Source organism: Molothrus aeneus, chromosome 12, assembly GCF_037042795.1.
Source record: "Molothrus aeneus isolate 106 chromosome 12, BPBGC_Maene_1.0, whole genome shotgun sequence".
NCBI classification, from domain to species: domain Eukaryota; kingdom Metazoa; phylum Chordata; class Aves; order Passeriformes; family Icteridae; genus Molothrus; species Molothrus aeneus.
Window position 1 is genome coordinate 10,121,579 of NC_089657.1, and position 22,600 is coordinate 10,144,178.

The 22,600-nt window shown below is 42.9% G+C and overlaps 2 protein-coding genes across 2 annotated transcripts in view; one reads left to right on the top strand and one right to left on the bottom strand.

Moving 5' to 3' along the window:
• LOC136561790 (netrin-4-like) overlaps positions 1-5,087 on the bottom strand; it is a 45,638-nt gene extending 40,551 nt beyond the window's left edge. The window contains exon 1 of the mRNA XM_066558257.1: positions 4,087-5,087. Within this exon, the coding sequence (XP_066414354.1) occupies positions 4,087-4,153 (67 nt within the window). The 5' untranslated portion in view covers positions 4,154-5,087. The remainder of the gene's footprint in view (positions 1-4,086) is intronic.
• Positions 5,088-7,406: 2,319 nt separating this feature from the next.
• Positions 7,407-22,600, top strand: part of UROC1 (urocanate hydratase 1) — a 36,275-nt gene continuing 21,081 nt past the window's right edge. Inside the window, exons 1-8 of the mRNA XM_066558100.1 lie at positions 7,407-7,532; positions 13,655-13,785; positions 16,356-16,449; positions 16,901-16,960; positions 19,756-19,884; positions 20,556-20,617; positions 21,536-21,602; positions 22,187-22,330. Coding sequence (XP_066414197.1) covers positions 7,407-7,532; positions 13,655-13,785; positions 16,356-16,449; positions 16,901-16,960; positions 19,756-19,884; positions 20,556-20,617; positions 21,536-21,602; positions 22,187-22,330 — 813 coding nt within the window. The remainder of the gene's footprint in view (positions 7,533-13,654; positions 13,786-16,355; positions 16,450-16,900; positions 16,961-19,755; positions 19,885-20,555; positions 20,618-21,535; positions 21,603-22,186; positions 22,331-22,600) is intronic.

Consider the following 22,600-nt stretch of genomic DNA (forward strand, 5'->3'; position numbering starts at 1 on the left):
ACTGATTTTGCCCAGCGCTGCACTAGGGTGTCATCTTTGCCTCCAGAGAATTTTAGTGGGACTGGTCTCACAACTGAGCTTTGAGCAAGCGTTAGTTCTGACTTAGAGTCAGGTTACTTAGTTTTGATTAATAATGTATCCATGTTACAAATGTTATTGGATTATAGATGATTATGTATAAATATACCATGTAATTAAAAGAAAGTCCATCTCTATTGATGGATGACACCACTAAAGCTTTCATAGAAGAAACGGGATGCTGGAGTTCTAAATTAAGGAAGTTGCATAAGGGGGAGCTTTGCAGACAAGAATGTGAGAAAACAGAAAAGGAAACATTTTCTAAAGGGAATGGCTGCTTTTTGTATTTCCCATAAATGGACTATTAGCTTTGTATTGAATTTTTAGCTGTTTTTTTCTGAGCCTTGAAAAGAAAGAAGGGTGTATTTTCTCCTGAACAGCAGTCACAAGAAGGTTTATCTGCTCTGCCTGCTAATGCAGCAACATCAATAAACAGTTCCTGTCTGAACTGCTGTGTCATTAGGAAAATGGGAGAAGAACAAAGTGCAAATTAGCAGAAGGGAGTTTGAGAGAAGGAGAGAGATTGGAAAACAAAATCTGCAGTCGATTAAAAGCTTTGTATTTAAAGAAATCAATTGGCAGAACATTGTTTGGCCACAAGGATAGTGCAGCCCGTCCATCACTCACTGGTTCTGTGGAAACAACATGAAATGTTGAGCCTGGACAGCAAGGGGAGACTGCTGCAGGAGAGAAACAGCAGCCAGGAAAACATACAACTTACCCCAACTGCCAGGAGGATTCACTGAATAATTCATAGAGAATTAAACAGTTTGATTACGCATGGGCACTGCATGTTATTATGAGGTTGATTAGCTTTTACTCCATGGAGGGTGGCTTGGCTCCATGAATGGTATGATTAATTTATTTGTTTGTTTTCTGGTCCCTCAGAGCTGTGCCACAAAGTGCAGGTCAATGGCACATGCCCAGCACGTGTTGTAACAATGGTGTTATCTGATGATTAGGGAATCATACAGTTCAGGGGAGGTCATACTATTGATATTCCTGGGACACCATTTCAAACAGAGACCTCTTACTTCACAGCCTTGTAATGCACTAAAACATTGTAGACATTAACTAAAACCAGATTCAATTATTTTTTTCTTCATTTCTTTTTCACCCTCCATTGGATACTCAACAGAAGAAAGGTCACATTGCAATTCATCCAAAACCTGCTGACATGTCTGGAAAGATGCCTAATATTTTCTGAGTGACTTGAATTAGAATTTTTATTTCTTTTCCATATGCAGATTTGTGATTTTGTGTGTTCAAATCTCCTGCAGTGAGTCAGGGCAGTAAATTTCACATATCTCAGAAAGAGCAAAACCTTTGGGCATTTTCTGCTGTGTGTTTAATGAAACAATTTCAACATGTATGTCCAACCTGGATTTCACTTGTTATATATCTGTTCAACTTTATAAATGTTATTCTAAATCTAACCACCCTGGGGACTTAAGTTGCTCAAGTTTTTCTTAGTCAGACCTAGAATTTTGCCCTTTAACACTGGTTTCAACAGCTGTTCAACTCTTGGTTTGTCTGGGGCCAACATGCACTAAGTTTGGCAGGTCTTCATCCCCTTAGGAGAAGCCTGGTGTATTTCTGCACTAAAATAGTTCTGATAACTGGAGCTAATGAGCCTGGTGTCAAAATACCTCTGAGGTGAAATTCAGAATGTGAATTTCAGTGTGTGAATGTGAAACCAAGCTGCCTCCATGACTTGAGGCATGGAGAGAAGAACAAGATCCCAGGCTGGGGATCTGCCTGTCCCCATCCTTCCTGGAACAGCAGTGGGCTCCAGCACCTGCAGCTTCACTGGCAGATGAGCTGAATAATCTCAGACAGATGAAACCAAGCCCTGCTAATAACCAGGTCCTGCAGCTGATTTTAAACTTGATGGTAGAAGAGGCCATTTTTGGCCACATCACACCTTCTTTTCAAGGGCTCCCACTGGGATGAGACCTGGCCCAGGTGCTGCTCCCCTGGGGAGGGAGCATGGGGAGGGCTGGAGCTGAAGCAAGAGCCCAAGCTGTGGTCAGTTCTAGCAAGTGTCCCTAATGCAGGAATTTCAGATCTCTGCAGAGCTGATTTGAGGGGAATAATGCCCCCCACCTACATCAGACGAGGGGAAGGATTGTCCAAGTGTCACATCTTGTGGTATAAACCCAAGCTGACTGCTCCAGCCTGATAAGCAAGGTGCTTGGTTTTTTGTTTGGGTGTTTTTTCCCCATTATGTTTAAAGGTCTAAGGAGTCAATGTTGACAACCCAGACTGTCTTTTCTGCACAGAGGCAGCAGAAGGCAAATACTGGATTGCCCACAAGTATTATGCGCCTTGTATTCCCCATAGGCTAATGAAATATGCCAAAACCATACTTCTCAATACATGTCTCAGCACTAAATAAATAATCAAAAATTAACAGGCAACCCTTGTGCTTTGACAGGCTGATAGTTTGTGCAACCTTTTATTCAAACACCAAATACTCATTTAAGAGGACATCGAATCCTTAGCAGCATCACCTTCAATATCCAATTATTTTGCTGCTATCCACTATGTCCTATGCTATTATTTTCTGTGAGTTTATTTCCAAACAGAACACACCCCCTCCCTGCAAATTCACTTTCTAAGCAGCCAGCTGGAAGCTGTGCTTCCTTGAAGATTCATTTTCTCTTAGTGAATTGGATGCAGAACAGATTTAGGCTAGTTTGTAACAGGCTGCCTTCTGCAACAGTGTCAGCAGCTTCACAAGAGATCTCTGCAACCTTTCTGTGCTGCATGTCACCATATGGATCCTGGAGGGAGCCTACATCCGAGCCTGGGGAGCCAGGGAATGCCCAAAATAAGAGAATTAAGGCACAGGTACTCCCTCCCCTCATTCCTGTCACGCTGTGACAGCCCCTTCCCCAAATGAGTTACTGGGTCATACAACAGGATGGTAAATTCATGAGCTGTTCAGTTATTAAGAAAATAACCCTTGCTCTTATGGAAATGTGCTGTCTGTTATCAGAGGGGTTCTGGCTAGGGAATCATCTGAGCTGAATCCACTGGAACTGGCAGGACGGCTGAGCCCTTTCAAACCTCTGCATGAGGAGTGTTGTTCCTGTCCCAATACTCTGGGCACACAGGTGAAATTTAAACCATTGAAGTGCTTTCCTGTACAGGAAGAGAAATTCCAAGACAGTATCTCAATGGAAGTCACCAAGGATGAACTGGTTTTTCATCAGTAATTGTTTCTATTTTTTCTGACCTGATTCCTGTAATTAATCCTTTTTGAACTTAAATATATATTAAACCACAACAGAAAGGACAAAAATCCAATGCTTTGCTTCCTTTCCTTTAAGGAATTTGTCTTCATCATAATCCAGGTATTTTTAGAACCCCATGTAAATACCATTACAGCTGTATCATTCCTATATATGTTTATTTGTACACCCACATGTATACACACAACAAATCAGTTTCTCTTTCTATTTTAATCTATTTTTCTCTAATGCAAATTTAATCCTGTCCTCTGCATGTTAACTATTCCGTTAAGATTTCCTAAACAGTATCTCTGATTTTTAATTATGCAATATTAAGTTAACCGAGAATAATTCAGATTCCTACACTGATGCTTTCCAAGGATGTTGTCATTTCACTCTTGTCCTGCCTAGGAAGGCAGTGTTTCATCCTCAAAACAAACAACCAGCATATCTCACTCCATCTATCTCTTTCTTTCTCTCTTACTTTTCTTTTGTTTTCAAAAATGACACACTGCTTTCTTTTAAGGGTGCATGAACCTGTACATCCTATGATAAGTCTTTGGAAGGACACTGACCTGTAAAGCTGGGTATTGCAGGGAATAAGAGGCATTTGTATCTATTGACTAATACAGATTCCTTGTAAAAATCAATCTAAAATAAAGATGTTGACACAATTTATTTTTCACAAACAGACCTGATTTCTATCCCTTTTCCCCTTGCTAAATTTAGGATAAATTGTTTCAGAATGGCAATATTGATTTATTTTGCTTACCTGCTTCTCCATGTCCAGAAATAAAATATTCCAAGAACACAATCAGCATGATGCCTTTATGCTGCATGGCTGTCAGTAAAATATTTGTCCTCAGTGAAACAAAAAAAGACCTGCAGTAATCTACAGGTTTGGTGCTTGCATGGCTTTTCTGTGTTTTCTTTCTTTCTGCTCACCTTCCTCTCAGTGTAAGGAGTCAAGGCTGCTGTCTCATTCTTCTTCTTCTCGTTTGGGTCCAGAGGTGGTTTGATTTTTTTTTTTTTTCCAAGGCTCAGATGCCTTCTGGGTGTCACCCATACATTGCTTCCAATAAATAAATAAATAAATAGCGAGGTGTTTCGGCGCCTTCACCCCTGTCCATGCAGCGGGCAGGGGACGCTCACATCTCTGACGCAGCCCCTCGGATGCACCATCGGGGGCTGATGCGAGGCGCGGAGCTCTGCTCGCTGCGCTCCTTGGCAGGAGCTCCTTCGGATGCTATTTCGAAACTTTCATTTTTGCTCCTCGCTTTCGGCGCAGTTTCGGCTCGGCTGTGCCCGGCTTGGCCCTGGCAGCCCTGCCTGGCCCGTCGCACGTCCCGGGGGCGGCGAGGGGGTGCGGGCAGCCCGGACCCCGCTTTGTTAGCAGCTGCCCCCCGGTGCCTTCTCTGCCTCTGCTCCCTGCAGCGTGGGGTCATAAGAAGAAGAGTTGGCTTTGGTCCCTGAGAGATGATGAGAAGCAAGTGCTTTCTTGGCTCTTCTCTCTTTTTATTTTGGTTTGTTTTATTTTGTTTTATTTCCCTCCTCCCTCCGCTGTCACGGAAGCCGCTTCTCCCCCACCTCCGAGGGATTTGCTTCACACAGTGAGCGCCAGGGGAGTGGAAAACAAGCGCAGCGCCCGCTCTGCGGGGCCGGTGCCCGGGCAGCCCCCGGGGAGCGCTGCTGGAGCGGCCCGGGCAGGGACCGGGCGGGCAGGGGATGGAGCTGCGGTGCCAGCGTCACACCGGAGCGGGGAAAGGGAGAGACAGGGCTGCGGAATCCTTCCTCGCTCTGCCACGGCAGGGCTCAGGGAGGGGAGTCCTGCCCTTCCCAGGGCGGGTTAGTTATCTGCAAGTTTTGTCTCTGCTCCCTTCAGCCTCTATCTAGCACATCTCACCGTCCTAACCGGGCACTTCTGCTCAGTTCTCCTCCTCTCTGGTCCTGTCTGGCTGTAAAGGGGATTATTAAAACATGTGATCTTTTTCCTGGGCTTTATATGTGCTGATTTTTTTTTTTTTTCTGCCTTAATTTAATTTTTTTTAAGGTCGGTTCCGCACCTCCTCTGGGCTGGGCTGGTCCTGGCTGGGCTCAGCCGCGGGCGTTGTTTTCCAGGCGCATCCTCTCCTCTCGCAGCCGGGCCGGCCGTGCGTGCGTGTGTCCCGGTGCGTGTCCGTGTGTGCGCGCAGCGGGGCGCGCCCGCGTCCGTCTGTCCCTGCAGCACCCTCTGCCAGCCCGGCCGGCGCATGACAGCTGCCCCGGCACCCCGGGCACTGCGGATCGCCCCGGGGTCACCGCACGGGCCGGGCAGCGAGGGGATGGCGGCTGCCCGGAGCTGGGGGCGGCGCTGGCAGAATCCCGGAACCGGGAGCGGTGACTCTGGCACACAGAGACGCTCCCGTGTGGGGCATCAGGGGGTGAAAGTGCCCAGCCCGAGAAAACATCCTCATTCAGGGTGTTTGTGAGTTGCCCACATTTTCGTTCTCTCCTTCTTCACCAGTATAACACCATTAACTTCTGCTGGTGTCATGGGAGAAGCAGGTCTGATGGGAGTGCAAATGCAGACAGGGTTATTCTTGTGCCCCCTGTGTGTGCAGGATCAGACCTTGAAGGGATTTGAAGAATGTAGGTTGAACAAAGAAGAATAAGGAAAGATTTATATCCCTTTGGGGTGGGAATGTTTATGTAAGGCAGGGTTATCTGGCTAGATTTTGGGGTAGAATTTTCTGACTTTAACCTTCCTTTTAAATTTTTTGTATGTTTTTAATATAAAAACTCAACAAAAAACTTTAAAATATAGAGGTTTTTCTGTCTCTTTTTTGCCTTTGCCTTTTGTTAAGCAGCTAAAATACTGCATCATTTCAAAACAAAATTCTCCTGCTGTAAATGACATTATCCTTCAGAGGGTCTGAGTCTGCTGTGTGCTCAGCTCCCCTGGGATGCTCTGAGTTCTTTCAACTTGAGCATCTTCACTGGGAGCTGGGGATGTGCAGGATGTCCTAGAGCTAAAGCAGATCTGACATTAATGAGAGGCTGTCATTTAATAATTGTGCTTTGTTGTCACTGCTTGTTGATTGCTGCCTTTGTGGGGAAATGCTGCATTTTTTCGTTTGCAGGTTTTAAGCTCATTTCTAACTGAAATGCTTTGCCCAGTTAATTTCACCAGGCTTAAAATGTGGCACTTGTAATTCAATGGATGTAATAAAGGTCAAGAAGCTTCTGTATATTTCAACAACAAGCCAGAATGGAGAGCAAAGTTCACGTTGCACTGTTAAGTGGGAAAAGTTAAGTACATTCATTTACCTGTGATGCCTGGATGGCAGTACAAGACTTTCTAGCTGTTGTTGACTGTAGGGTATAAAAGTGACATAGGATTGAAAGCCTTCATTATTCCTCCCAATTATTGCCTGTCTTGAGAAATCCACTTCCAGTGCTAATGAGTACATTTCCAGTTCAATGCAATGAAAATGCATTCATGCCTGTGAGCTGAGAGGAGCTAACACCTAAGGGGGAAATTTTGCTGTTATGATGACCACTGCTGCTGTCTAGAAGATGAATTGGTGAGATCTGAGGAAATGCCCACACCAAAGGGGTGTCAAACAGAGAATGTCCATCTTAACTGAGCAGTTAATCCTTAAATTTCATTACTTCCTAAGCTATAGCAACATAAATGAAACAATTCTTGATGTCTCAGTCAATATTCCTGCTCCAGACCACAACTCTCACGTGAACATTGGGGGGATCAGGTTATTTGGAAAGTGACTGAATTTCCTCTGGTGCCTTAGCACGGCACCAGTTGACAAAGCACCCAGAGAATAATCAAGCTGTGAATCATTCATTTTGGGGGAGGAGGGAAGAGCCAATGGCATGGCACAGAGCAGGGAGGTGTGTCACCTGTGCCACCTGCCCTCTCAGCCTGACAGCCCTGCTTGCCAAAGCCAGAGGACACTCTGTCCTCCTGGAGATCCCCCTGGAGTGGTGGCACATTTGAATCGTGCAGCATCTTGATTTCCTGCACCTCTTCCTTGTACCTTTCCTCATACCTCTCCAGTTTGCCTTGCCTTTCCTCCTCCTATTTCCTCAGCAGCTATGACCAGCCTGAAGGAAATCTGTCGTGGCCTCCCTCTAAACCCCCTGCCTGAAAACAAAGGTCGGAGAAAAGGAATACCCCATGCACCCGTGAGAACACCCAGTCTCACTGCCCAGGAGAAAAAGGTAACATGGGCTTTCACAGGGCCTCATTTCTCTTCCTTTCACATAAAGGCAGCTTGGGGCAGCAAATTGCCTCAAATGCTTTTCTGAATGGGAAGCTAACTTTGTGTCAAATGTATTTCCTTGGTGTTATAATTCACTGTGTAATGGGACAAAGGGCTGGAAGCCCTTCTGCTTGCTTCCTTTCTTCCTCCTCCAGAATAATTGGGTTGATATGAGGGATATTTTCTGCACAGCACCTTCCATGACTTTAAATGGCTAAACAAGAAGCATTAGACTTCAATGCTATCAATCCAGCATTGTTTCTCAGAGGTGAAATTCAGAATGCTGTTGCAAAACCATTGCATGTGTATGTCAGTGAAAGCTAACCCCTCCAATACAATAAACATCAAAGGTGAAGAATCAGCATCATGGTAGCAGCCACATATCTGTACATTTGCATAAAAAACCCCAAAGATGATTTATTTTATACAGAAGTCTGAGCATGAGTTTCAGGTGAGTTTGCAGGGAGTTAATGATTTGTCTTTAGTTGCGTAATTATTTTCCTGTCTCTTTTTGTTTAAATAGTCTTCATACACACCAAAGTAATCGTTGCATTATTTCATGTTCAAGACTAAAAAAATCAGCAGCAGAAAATAATGGTCAATGGGTGGAGATGCTTAGGAATTTGTGTGGGAGAGGACAAGGTGGGTTCCTTAGCTTGGAAGTCTGTGCTTCATCACGTGTAACATCACTTACACTGAGACATTCTGCTCAGAGCACAGAAGTTCCTTCCCCAATAACAACTTGCACACAACTTCCTTGCCTTCGTGGGAGTTCCCCACTGGCATCAGCAGTCAAATTCTTTCAAAGTCACTTCCACAAACAGAGGAGAGTCTAGTCAAAGGGTGGAAAGAGGAACAGCTGTGAGATATCCAAAGAGGATTTACTTCAATGTCAGGAGCATTCATGGCTGAGGCATCCTGCCTGTGCCTGGGACAGCTCAGACCCATGGAAATGTGGTTACTAAGTGTGCAGAAGGGCTGTGGTGATGGCTGTGAAGATAAAGGAGTGGGGAGTGAGTCTCACTGCATGTCAGAACATTGCCAATCATCTCTGTTTTATTCCTCGCCTTTCCTAAATCCCTTTTCCCCAGAAGTCTGATGTAGGGAGTCCCAATTTCAGGAGATGGTGTCTCTGAAGAAGATGCCAAACCTTGCTCTCTAACCTGTGGAGGGGAAGGCAATGACAAGGTCTTCCCTCCCTATATAGAAACTGGAATGGTTTCCTGCCTCCTTTAAGGTTTGGAGCAGTTGACTGATTTTCTGCCCCCAGCTGACTGTGTAACATGCATCTCTCCATCTTACCTACTGCACATGATGAGAGGTCATGCTAGTTGGGTATTTCATTAGACTATTAGAGGTTTCAAGGCTTTCTTTATGATTTACTTTATGGTTAGTCCTCCACCTTAAACTCTTAAGAGAATTAGAGGCTCAGTTGGTATTTTTTTCATATCGGAAAAGTCAAATCTCTTTTTTTAAGAAGTGCTCCATGCTTAGAAAAGCATCTAGATGGAAGATTGTCTGTCTATAAGGTTTTTTTAAGTCATCTTGAGACAGGCTTCCAGATGTTGTTGACAGTGTGTAATGCTGAACATATTATAAGACTTATCTTTATATATGGCTTCATGTTCACTTTCTAATTGAAATATTCAGGGGAAGCTTTGACAGAAGTGAAGTTAATAATGCTCTGGTGATTTCCTCTGGATTTCTTCATCTTTTCATATGCCTTCATTCCAGTTTTAGTTCTTGTAACAATAATAAACCTTACCACTGCCAATGTTTTATTTTCTTGGGCCTCCTTTTGTGGTTATAACAGAAATCCTGCAAGTGAGGTTTATAAAGAACTGTGTGTTTTGGGACTTGCTGAAGAAGTATCTAATTCTTCCTATCATACCAGCTTTAATCTTCTTGGATAAATTGAGCCATATCTCAGAACTGATTCTGATTATATGTTTCCTGAATTCTCTTCCTTCAGCATTCTTTGCCTGAGGCCTGAAACAGCCACATCCTCTCTCATTCCCTCCCTCCACAGCTCAGGAAACCCTAGCTTTCTGTTTCTCAGCATCTGTATCTTAATGTAAATATGCCTCAAAGAAACAACCTTTAAAATCTAGGTGTGGTGTGTGCTTTGCAGAACAAGGGTGTTGCATGCTTTGTAGTCACTGACATTCCAATAAAGCTGGGGCAGCTTGGGAACAACGGGCACTTCTCTGTGTTGCTCAGGATCAGGAAAAATGGGATGGCTTTGTCCAGACAGGAATTCCCTTACAGATCTTAGAGCCAAGTCATGCTACAGTCCCCCTGCTAATCCCCCAGCAGGATCCTCTCTGCCCTGATTGCAATATTCTGTGTTTCTGGGGCAGCATTGAGGTCAGTAATGGCCTTGATGACCCTGATGAGCCTCTCCTGAGGTCTCCTCCCACACCCTCTGCCCATAGGCTCAGGGGCTCCATTTAGGCTGAGGGCTGGGGGTCAGTCTTAGCTCTGCTGCAGATGTTTTTGGTTCTGCTCGGGGTGTTCCTGTACTCAGCCATGGCCCTCCTGGGTCTGCTCTCTGTCCTGTGGCTGACATCCCACTCTGAACCTCTCTGGGGCTCTCTGTGCTCCATCTCTCCATGGTAGCATCAGCAGGATCAGACCTGGTCCTCACTTGCATTTCCAGTTTGGCCCTGGGCCTGCAGGTCAGCCTGGTCCTGCCTGGTGGCCAGAAGTGCTGGTGGGCCCTGGCTGCCATCCCTGGGCTGCTCTGCTCTCCTCCCTCAGGTGGCACAAGGTGGGTGAGCTGCCTGCCCTGCCTGCCCTGGCTCTGCTTGGCTCCCAGTCCCTGGGAGCAGCTGGGACCTCCTGCTTGGGCACATCGTGGGATGAGGAGCTGGAAACCAGAGCCTGAGAACTCATTCAGCACCTGAAGCTGTTCTTCAGCCTTCTGGTGGAGAAATGGAGTGTTTGACCTTTATGATTTCTTTGCACATCCAGAACTGAGGCTACTTTAGTGAGTTTATCTCTGGTTTGGGCAGGCTGAGGTATTAGCTCCTCTTTTGGGACATCTGGGGGATAAAGAACTTGGTTAAACTTTCACACCCATTTATTGCAATGACCTGTAAGAAATCTCCATGTTTACTTCCCAGCTGAGCTGATTGAAACTGGGACCTATCAGGCAGAGTAATAAAAGAAACAATCTTACTTGCTGCTTAGAGAATAGTGCCACCAAAGATCCTGGGTCTGGATGTCACCAGGCAGGAGATTACAGGTGGGAGGGAAGCATCATCCCCACTGGAAAAGGGGCAGAACTAAGAATGAAATTGTGGAGTTAAACCAGTCACTTCCTCTCCTTGTGCTTCCCTTTCCCTCAGTAAGCAGGGACTGCAACCCTGAATGCTGGAGTGTCTCAAGGGTCTTAAATTGGAAGTCCTGATGATCCATTTCAGAAAAGAGAAATGAATGACATTCCTTCTGAAGAGGCTTCCTTCTGGCTCTTCAACAAACACCAATTAACAAACAGGCTGGTTTACTTGATTTCTCAAGAGAATACGCCAGCAAAGAAATTTACAGCTGATTGATTGGATTACATGGGCTGTCTTGATTATATTTTAGCATTGAGAGGTCTAAATCTTGATTAAATAGCAGTAGAATTCTCTTATAATTTAAAAATTCTAGGGAGTATATAAAAAAACCCACCCTAATAGTGATTATAGCTTAAACACAAGAACAGAATGTTAAATCCAGCTGGCAGATTTAAGAGGAAGACTTTTCATTTGCTTACATTGCACAGAGTTGAATTAAATCAGTAACTCAGCAAATTCAGAGCAGATAATTTTTTAAAACAGCCTATGAAACTCAGGATTATAACTGCAAATAATATTTTTGACACCAGTGAACTCTGGACCTGCTTTTTCGGAGGTACTGAGTGTGTGCAGCTTAAGCTTCTGTCAATAGCAGTTATGAAAAGGAAGAACACCTAAATATCAAATGCAAAAAAAATATTCCAAATACAATGTGTCAGAGGTAAATAAATCCTTCTAAAAGGCTAGGTTAATGGGGTTTTATGGTGTTTTAATTAAATATATTGTCTGCCCACAAAAGCATAATGATCAGCCTATTTGAATTTCCTCCTTGAGTGTCTTTCTCAGATTATTCAGTTTATTTCTCGATAATGAATATGTAAAATTTTTCCCAATGCACATGGCCATTGCCCTTTCATAAAGCAGTCAGGTTTCATCTAAGCAATTTTGAGAACCCTGGCTCTTTTATTGAGAGATTGTTTCACAGTGTCTTTCATTTAAATTTTTCTAATTTCAAGACTACATTTTTATAGGTAATTCACAGCTATTTTTTCCTTTCTAGCATTTCCCTGAAGCTTCTTCTTGCTTTGTCATTTATCCTGCAGTGAGACAGCAATCAAATATCACCTTTATGCTGTTCAGCTAAACAAGCCATCGTCTTAATCCTCTTTTATAAGACCTCTATTGTCTGTGCAAGGTGCCTTTCCCATATTTCATGTAACATTCAAGTTCATGTTTCATTAATGTTTGCATCATCCAAATTCAGTCTTCTGATAATGTGTAGCATTAATAGGATAGAGGCTCAGTCTAAGTGAATTTATTTGAAAATCAAACCAGATTTTTCTTGCTTGAATTAAATGGTGAAGAAAAATATTTGCCCATCAGTTTCATTTTAATGCAAATAATATATTGATCAAAGACTGTGGGTGATCCTTGCCACAATGGAAGCCTTGTAGTTCTCAAAGGCAGATAAAATACCAATGTGTGCCTCTTGGTTTTGTTGGTGTTAGGGATGCAGGTGATTTTATTTTTGCTTTAGAAATTTCTCATATTTAGAACCCTCTGTGATGGCTGCTCACCTCAGACTGACTTTGGAAATCCCTGTGTATTTTGTCATTTTGGGGATATAGGTGGGGTTTTTTGTGTTTGTTAATAGCATACCCTTGGAAAATGACTGCTTATCTAACTGGAGAAGAATGAAGTGGTATTAGAAGATGGAATTTGCATTTTCTCATCTGGTAAATAGATTTTTCTCCCTCATCATTCTCTCTGCAGAATGGCAATTCTAATTTGTAGAAGCAAGCCCGATCTCTTTCTATCCTTTCCACAGCCATTAAAAAAGGAGCCAAAGGAAGATATGAAATTCCATATGATTTGTGAATCTTTTCATCTAAAAGTCCTTTGGATGGTGTTGCCATTTGCCAGGGAACTTATGAGATCTTTGCATGAAACTGTCTATTTAAAGATGACAAAATCTTTGTTCTCATTATGGTTTTAATCAAATGAAACACAGAATACAGAGACATGCCTTAATAGGCTGTTACTAAAGATAATGATTTATTTATGGGTTCTTTCATGCAAAAGGACATATTGTACTTTGCAAACCATGCCTAATGTCTTTGAAGGCAATAGGGAGTGTGAGCCACGTAGTATCATCTGTAGGATTTAGCTGAGTGCCTAGTAATCACTTCAGCTAATTTGGAAGTGATACATGTAGCATCAATAAAATAATGTAACCCAACACCCTCTGCAATACATTAAGATGCTAAATGGAGTGAATCTGCAATAGAACTTAGCCCAGGAACATCTTCATCTGGGAGTATGTCACATAACTCTGGGCCAAGGTCCTCTTTGGAATGGAAAGTACTGCAGGATCTTCAGTGTCTTGGAGTTTAGGGATTTAGTTTTAAGGATTTCTGAACAATGTTTGCTTGGTAGTCCAGTGCCCCTGGCGCTGTGAGAGAGAATTAGTCTGTGTCTGATATTGATGAGATTGAGCACTACTCACCAAATCCCCAAGGTCTCTCCATGAGGGTGTGGGGAGGCAGGTGGGAAGGGGATGGTCACACATTTACCCTAACTGAACCTACCAGGAAAGAGGCAGGTAGAAACACTTCAATAGGGAAGCAGGAATGAAGCTCCCCTGGAGTGAGCTTAGCCTTTTGAACTGCATTGTCCTTGCAACAGCTTAGGCAGGCTTCCAGCTGAGTCTGGTTAAAGTTCAGGGCCACCCACTTACCTCCATTTCTCTTGTACCTCGTTTTTTCTCCCTTGTTTATTTGTGTGTGTGTGTTTTTGGCAGCTGGCTCTGCGCAATGCCTTGCGTTATTTCCCACCTGAAATCCAAAAGAAGCTGGCGCTGGAATTTGCTGAGGAGCTCAGGCTGTATGGTCACATCTACATGTACAGATTCTGCCCAGATATTGAGATGAGGTGAGGACTGGATGGTTCTTGTTGTATGCAGCTGCCATTTGCTTGCCAGCTTTCACATGTGGAACTGACCATTAAAGAGTGGCCTTGATGCATCCTAATTTACCTCTTGTAGAAGTTTTCATAGCATAGTAATGAAGCTCATCATCTGATAATTTGGATGTTCTGTGTACTGCAGTGATTTCATTTCCAGGGAGGGTTACTGTGTGTTTTGGGATGCTTCATGGGACTGGGAGGGAAGCAGAGTGTTCCCTTCTGGGTAGGCTGTGGTGGGCCTGGGCAGGGTCGCTGCTGGAGAGCTCAGTCAGCCCAGGTGAAGGGCTGAGCCTGGCTGTGTGTGTGGCAACCCAGATTTGCCCCACACAGGCATCCCAAATGCTCTGCCCCATGGCAGGGCTTGGTTTCCAGGGGCCAGTCATTACTCAGAGCCCTCCAATGACAACCTTGACAGGAAACTTGCAATAGCTCTGAGCTGGTGCAAGTCCCATCTGAACCAAGAAGTAAGACCAGGTGATGGCTGGTTGGTTGAGCATGCTGTCAGGGCAGAGGAAGCTCTCTGGGCTTGAAAAGAAAGGCAGTGCATTTTTTCCATTGGGACCTTTAGGTGACCCTGGTGTGTAATAAGCTGTGCCTGTTGGTCTTGGACCATCACCTCATTCTAGGGCTGCTGGGTCTAATGTTTGTGAAGCAGAACAGATTTAGTGAGGGCTGCCAGGGGCTAGCTGCTTTTTTTAGACTGATTGATTCCTTTTTGCATCAGCAGGGGCCTGGTTAATGTCCATAGAGAAATCTGAATAAAGCAATAGAAAGCACTCTGATTTCCACAGACAACCATGTTTCTATGCTGTTCATATTAGCCTGGGGTGAGCTCTTGCAGAATTCAGCTAAGGAGTGGAGAAATAGAAGACTATCTGAAAGTTTTTGCAGGGCTAGACTTCAGAGGACCCTGTACTAAACTACAGATGGTGACACCTTCCAAGTAGGCTTAGATGAAACAGTCCAGCAGCTTGTTTCCATCACTGGCATCAGTGATCCTTTGACAACTTCAAGTATTTTTTTATTTTGTGATCATTTCACTGATAGTTTTCTAATAGATTGTTGTATTCCCACAGTGAGAAAATGCCTTTTGATCTCTGTAGTCTGAGAATATTTGATTTTTGTTTTGTATGTCCCAGGGACCATGGCTCCATTTAAGTCATGTTCCTATGCCAGAGCACTCAACTGATGTTGGGTTTCTTATGCTCTGAGCAATATTATGTGTAAATATCTCCTCTAGATGAATTGGTATCATTCCACAGAAATGCTCTTTTATCAACTTTAGAACAGCAGAAATCTTTAATAAAAAAAGCATTGTGGAAAAACTCAAAGGCTTTCCCTCCTGGTTTGGCAATGACTACAAGGCATTTGTTTTAGTATCCTGATGTAAAAAGCCAGGATAAAGTGCATGGGATCATGGGAGGAGCCCATTTGCTGAATCTGTGGAATATGCATTCCAGATCTTGGCTCATGAGCTGGACAGTGGATGTCCAATTTTTTTTTTTTGTCATTGGCACTTCAGCCTGACCTTTTCAGTGTAACTTTCCCTGCACCAAGCAAGTGTCCAGTCATTGAAGATTCAAGGTCCAATAAAGGGAAGATGATTTAGAAACCATGCCAAAAGATCCTGTCCCTCTTTAGGAATTTTCAGCCTTGGTAATGGTGGTGTTACTTACAGAAAAGGAAGGACTAAAGCTCTTGATCTGTGGTCCTACTTCCTTCAGGTGTCATTCCTTAGAGGCATCAGCACCATTGTACTAAAACCAGTGCAGACACAGCAGAGGAACTGTCCCTGCCCTAAACAGCCACAGTATAAATCCAAGAGTAGGAGTTTTAGAGCAGTTTGATACACAAACAGATGGGGGAGGAGAAGATAACAATGAGATGATCACAGCAGGTGCATTAAGGACATCAGTGCCAGGCCACCTGAGCTGGGATAACTCTGAGACTGTTTCCCATGCCTCACCTCTCAGCTTGTGGATGAAGTGAATTTTCGTGAAAAGGTCCATATTTCTCCAAACTAGTTCAGTTTTTGAGAGTTTCTTGGAGTCCGAAACTCAAGCTGAGTGTTTTTCTTCCTTAGATACAATCTGAAATAGCAAGGGTGGATGAGCCTGAAGGCAACTTCCAGTGATGCTGCTTTCCTTGGCACTGCAGGACTTGGCTGCTTGGCCTGGCAGCTGTTGCAGAGGCCACTTCCACCACCCCTGAAAAAAATTCAGTAAAAAGCAATGAGCATTCTTGGCCACCACATTTATCAATTGTGATTAAGTAATTCAGCAAATGATAAGCCAAATGCAATTTCTTGGTTTTGCTTAGTTCTGATAAGAGTTAAAACCTGATTTGCGTGTTAAGGTACATATGTAACTTCAGATCTGTGCTTTTTTTTTCTTTACTCTTCCCCTGTGAATAAAAGCCTGCAACCCAGACAAGTCTGAGTATCCTTGGCATGCAGAGATATTTGAGTGGGGTGTGTTGTTCTGGTTGCTCTTGTGAGCTGGAGTTTTTCTTGTAAATTTTTGTGCCTGCCCTTTCAGAGCTTACCCCATAGGAGAATACCCTTGCAAGACCAAATCAGCTGCTGCCATCATGCTGATGATCATGAACAACCTGGATCCCTCTGTGGCTCAGGTAAGGTACAGTAAAAGGAATCTGGATTCATAGGCAGCAGCAAATGGGCAAAATACTTCCTGTATGCGTTCTCACATAAAAACTGAAAAATTTAGACATACAGGCACTGTATACAGGAGCTTGGTCACTGCTTGAGACACAGAGCTCAGCTCTTGGCACATTGCTTCTACAATTTATGTTGAAAAATTAGTGCTGATGCTTCCTGTGTCTTTGGAAGCTCATCCCAGTGACAGTGTTAAAGTAACAAACACTTAATTTTGAAAAATAACATTAATTTTTTATTTCTAACTTACTGCTTTTACAATGCTAATTCCCTATTTCAAGAACGTAGAGAGTTTTGATGCAATAACCTCTAGAAAAGATTTATTACTGAGATGGCAAAAATAGCTCAGAGATACAGTAAAAGGTTTGAGAAAAGTGCTTGCCTTAATGTTGAATTGCCTTTTTTTAGTTTCCTCAGGAGCTTGTCACTTATGGAGGAAATGGGCAGGTCTTCAGCAACTGGGCACAGGTAGGACATTGCTGGGTTTGCAATTTGCTTCACAGAGCCAGTTTCACCCTCCCCCATGCGCATTCTGCTTAGGCAGTTTGGGATCATTCTTGGCAGCTGTTGCCTCAAAATACTCCAAAACATCCTGTTTGGACAGGGGAATGCTCAGTTATGAACTGCGTGGATGGAGAGAGCTTTATTTAGCAAGGAGAGCACAGACAGCCCCACAGAAATCCAAACATGACACCATAAACACACAAAGCTGTGTAGGATGATAAAAGGCCTGTTCTTTGTCTTTCTTTGATGCTTATGTATGGGCCTGAGTATTTACCACAGATAATTTTAGAGTCTAAATCTAGAAAACAAAGTGTATCCTCTGTTTGTGGTACTTTTGCAACATTTTTCACAAGTAGTGGAATAAGAAAAAGGCTTTGATTGAAGAATGTGCTGTTCTGAGTCATTTTTCCAGGTAAATCAGATTAGCTGTTAATATTTGTGCTAGTTTATGCTGCACTTAACTATGGACATCAACCTTTACCTTCTAAGAATAAAAGCCTGGTTGAAAGCCTCTCTAAAACCAGAGAATGTTTTAAATTGTGTTTGTATAATCTTTGTTCTCTTATATTAAAAAGGTCAATAAATAAACTCGCTTTATTCTAAGTGGTGCAAAATGCATATAAGAAACACTTTCAGGAGATCTTTGAAATCAGCAACATATTTAGAATTCTGCTTGCAGTGCAGGTCAGGATCAGCACAGGTAGGAAGCTACATCCCCTGGAGAGCAGCATCACTCAGTGTTGGGAAGGTTGTGAATTCTGACTGGATTTGGCAAAAGTTGACCTAAGGAGGCACCCTTCTGTCATAAAGAATCACACATGCACCTTGCTGTGGCTTTATCTGAATCTGGCCCCTTGATTACTAAAGAGCCCAAGCAAAATTAATGTGTGAATGAAGTTCCTGACTTAGGGAGAGGAATGGATTCCTCACTCTAGCATGGGACTGAGTGACCTGGGATTTCTCCCCAGTCTGGGATTTCTCATTTCTGATTAAAGGAAAATTCATGTTTCAGTTTCCTAATCTGGTAAATTTAATCTAGAAGTTAAATGGAAGCCTTAGGTAGATTTTGAGGCAAAACTGTTCTGCCTTTTTTTTTTCCGAAGAGAGGTACCATGGCAATGCCCACCATTTCTTTATTCTGTGCATTAATTAGTAAATGCCAGTTATTTATTGCCTGTTGCCTATGAGTGTTACAGCATTTCTGGGGTGAGCAGTGCCAGCGGTTTATTTATTGGCCTTTATTGGTCTGACAATCCTTAGGCAGCTGCTGGGCTGCAAGGTGAGGTAGAAGTGCTGCCAAAGTCAGAAATATTATTTTCTCTTGTTCTCATCCAAGACAGTCCTATGACTTGCAGTTGTTTCACAGGAGAGCAAACAAAACCTTTTTATTTTTGTTTACTTAGTGTAGCAATCACATGAACGATTCAGTTAACAGAACATTTTATTCTGTTTGTGCTTGAAAACAACATTAAAAAAATGAAAAAATTCTAGCATTGCAAAACTCACAGTAAAAAGGTTCAGTTTGGTTTATATCATCCATGCAGACCTGTGCTTTGTTCTGGATAGTTTCAAATGAAAGAATTATGTCCTGAGCTAACTTAGCAGGTCTTCTTCCTTGCTAGCTATGCCTTTCAATGCCAAAAGACCCAATTGTCTTACAGCTTCTAGTTTTATTAGGATGTTTTTCCCAGACTGCCAGGGAGTTGAGAGTTCAGCACCTGTTTGGTCCTATGACATGAATTCAATTATTCAACATTTTTCATAAACAAAACAGTAAAAAGTAAGACAGTGACTTGACTGACTCTTTTTTCAGTTCAACTGAACCTGCAGCTGGGGGAATTGGCTGTGTTAGAAGGGACTGGCTTCAAATCTGTACCATTTTTAATTCAGATCCCAGCCTCAGAGCTGAAGTGCCTATGTGTATTTGTCACTGATATTGCTGCCTCCTTGATCAGCTGTTCTGGGGGTTTTTTTCCCCTCAAAATTTTGTGTCCCTACAGAAACTCTAGTTTCAAGTAATTGTTGAATTCCAATATTGCACGGGGGTGTTTCTCACAGGCCTAGTTGACACTTGCTAGAAGTCCTGTGGAGTTTAATGAGCTTTGTCACAGACAATGATGGATTGCAGTTAAATTTAAAGCCAAATTAGATGGTCAAAATGTGCATTTTGGCATTAATCAAGAGTAACTATTGAATTATGCAGACAAGGCTGAAATACATTTGTGTATTCCAGGATGCAGCCTGGTTTTTCTTCTGTGTCCACAATGAAAGCTGATTTTTTCCCTTGAGAAGAAAAGCTATTTCATTTGGAAGTGCACATTATAAAAACCATTTATTGCACTAGAACATGCTGAATTTCAGATTAGGATCAACAATAAGCAGGAGTATTTAATCCCTTCTATAGGGAAAATTTTGCAGTTTGGCTTTGGAAGGAATGCCAGAAAAGTGCCAAATACAAGTGGTTAATCTCAAGATAAAATTAGAATGGCTTTAAAAGTGAAGGATATCTGGGGTTTGTACTGCAGAAATTATTCTGGAACTTATTCAGACTTTTGTTAGTTGATGATTTGTGTTTCCTGGTGAGTGATATCCCTTAAAGGACTTTATTGAAAGCAAGAATGTGTTGGGAGCTCTGTTATTCCATATGTGAATGCACCTCGTTATCTCTATTGCTGCCTTCATTCTCAACGATGAGCAGCTTCACAAAAAACAGGAAATGTAAGATGCAAAGTCCCTCTTTTCCTTGCTTTTCATTTCAGTTCTGGTTGGTAATGCAGTATTTGTCAGAGATGACAGAAGAGCAGACGCTGGTGATGTACAGTGGGCATCCCCTGGGGCTCTTTCCCAGCCACCAGCGTGCTCCTCGTTTAATCATTACCAATGGCATGGTGAGTATTGGCATCTTGTCTTCTTTTCCCTCATAGTCCATTTCCTTTTCAAGTGTTGGCTGAGTTAAAATATGATTTATACTGTCTGAATTTACTGCCACACACAGGAGAATCTGGGGTCCAAATTCTGCAGCATTTTTTCCAGCACAGCTGCTGTCACCTCACGGGTGCTGATCTGTAGTGATGGAGGGAACAACCTCCTCCTCATTAGAAAACCTCTGTTCTGAGTCTGAGACACTTCCTTGCCCCGTGTAGTTCATCTATGCTCACTCTGGAAGGTTTAAAAGCCCTCAGTAAGCAAACATGATTATTAATCAGAGGCTCAGATATCTGGCCTGCTTTGCTTGGAAGGCAGGGTGGCCAAGTGGAAATACTGGTTCCTTGCCAGTCTCTTGAGCCATTCAATGTCCATTCCCCTGCAGGTTGGGTTTGTGGCTGGGGAACTGCTCTCCTTAAAACTTGTGTGGCAGTCACAGTGCCAGGAAGACTGGACATCTTTTTTTCTAATACTAGAATACATGAAATAAGATACCTGGATTACTCCTCCTGTTTCTAAAGTTTTTCTGCTTATGTAATAGTTACAGAAATAGTTAAAGGAATTTAGGCTGTTTAAAAGACCTGCTTAAAGCTCTAATTTGCTTATGTGGATTTTATTCTGGTTGTTTTCTTAGGTTATTCCCAACTATTCCTCCAGAGATGAATATGAGAAGATGTTTGCTTTGGGTGTAACAATGTAAGAAGATAGCTCATTATTAAAATCTATCAAATACTTGACTAAAATATAATTCAAACATCAAGCAGTGGCTGGTTAAAATTTCCAATGCAGATGCATTTCAACTGTTCTGCATGAAGTACTGATGCTGCAAAGCATTAATGCACACTTAAATGGAATTACTTCAGGGTTTGAGTTATGTTCAGCCACATATATAAGGATGTAATTGAGGTCTGTTAGGAATTAATATTGGGTTTATGTGTGAGGCTTGGCTGAACAATAGCCTAAAGTCTTAATCATAACCCACTTAAAGCACTTGCTAGCTCTAATTTTCAGTGGTTGTTTTGCAGTCTATGGAAAACACAAGTTGTAAAATATTCCTTCATGCTAAAAGAAACTTTGAAGTAGAAAGTGATCATTTTTTAATGATTTTTATGTACTCTTCTACTGTTGATGAGCACAAGATTGTCATTCTTTTGTGGACCAAGGAGAAAATAAATTAAAACAGCCAAAGAGCTGTCCCACTTTTCTGAGAATTTAGTATGAATGTGGTCAACCATTCTGGGCTGAAAGCTTCCACAGTGGCCCTGTGTCTGAGAGGCAGGAGTGCACTGAAACCCAATGACACAGAGATTCCAGTGAGGTGAAAGAGTGTCCTTTGGTCCCAGGCACTGTGTTGAACACCAAGACAAGTTTACACTCAGGTTTCGATCCATGTACTTTTGAACCCAATTTAATGAGCTAAACACTCCTCCAAAAATATGTTGGTGCATTGCTAATGGTAAAATTCTTAAGTTGAGAATTTGGTAACAGCAGACCTTTAACAACAAAGTGAAGCACAGAGGGGTTTTTGTTGCCCTGGAAACAGAAGCGGACAAGTGCAAGTGCCGCTCCAGGCTGAGCAATGTGCGGTGTCACTGTGTCCCTTGCTGTCCCCAGGTATGGTCAGATGACTGCAGGGAGCTACTGCTACATTGGGCCTCAAGGAATCGTCCATGGGACCGTGGTAAGGAGCTGGGGAAAGCTCTGTCAGCACTTCTTGGAGGAGGCTTTCTCCCCTGGTGGCTGGCTATGGGAGTGGGCTGGATTGCTGTGAGAGAAACTTCTACCTACTAAAGAAATTCTCATTTCCCACTCCACAAAAAAATTAATTTTTCACTTAGATATGTCTTATCCAGAACACAGACTTGAAGGGATTTGCAATCAAGGTCTCAATCTGAGCTCGTATTCAGCTACAATATGTGAAGTATGAATTGATATATGTGTTTTATGTGTGTGTTTTATAAAAACATTTTCTTGGCTGTTTTTCTTAGCTGTCCTTTGCAGCCACCCTTAAGTCTCTCTAGTGCAAGAACAGCATGTTGGGAACCACTGATTATTTTATTTCATGGTGAGAGAAATAAGCATAATGAGGACAGATGGTTTCACAACACCATTTTGAAACATATTTCCTTCTTCGAGGATTAAAGTGTTTTGTGGTGCTGATGACCCCAGGGTTTCAAAGTCTGTTTGCTAAAGGGACAGAAGCTGTTCAAATGCCAGGGCTGCAGTGCGAATGCTGCTGGTGATGGCTGTGTTTGTTGTGTGCAGCTCACGGTGCTCAACGCGGGCCGGCGGTACCTGAAGGCAGAGGACCTGTCTGGGAAGGTGTTTGTCACCTCTGGCCTTGGGGGCATGAGCGGGGCCCAGGCCAAGGCTGCAGTCATTGCTGGCTGTGTGGGGATCATTGCAGAGGTGAGAGCAGTGCCACTGTCCTTCTGTCTTCTCATTCTTCTGATCTGACAGGTTCCTCAAGTAACCCTGGCAAATCAAACTCAGAAAAGATTCTGTTTTCTAAGATAAGTCTCTTTTCCGTTACTGAACGTTTTTCACTGCTTTTCCACTCTCTTTTCATTTGCTCATTGGATCAGACTGCGAAGATATGGACTTAAAATTGCTTCACAAATGATGCAGAATGATGCTGTCAGATGAGCCATTTGAAAATTTGGAGTGGGGGCTTGGCTT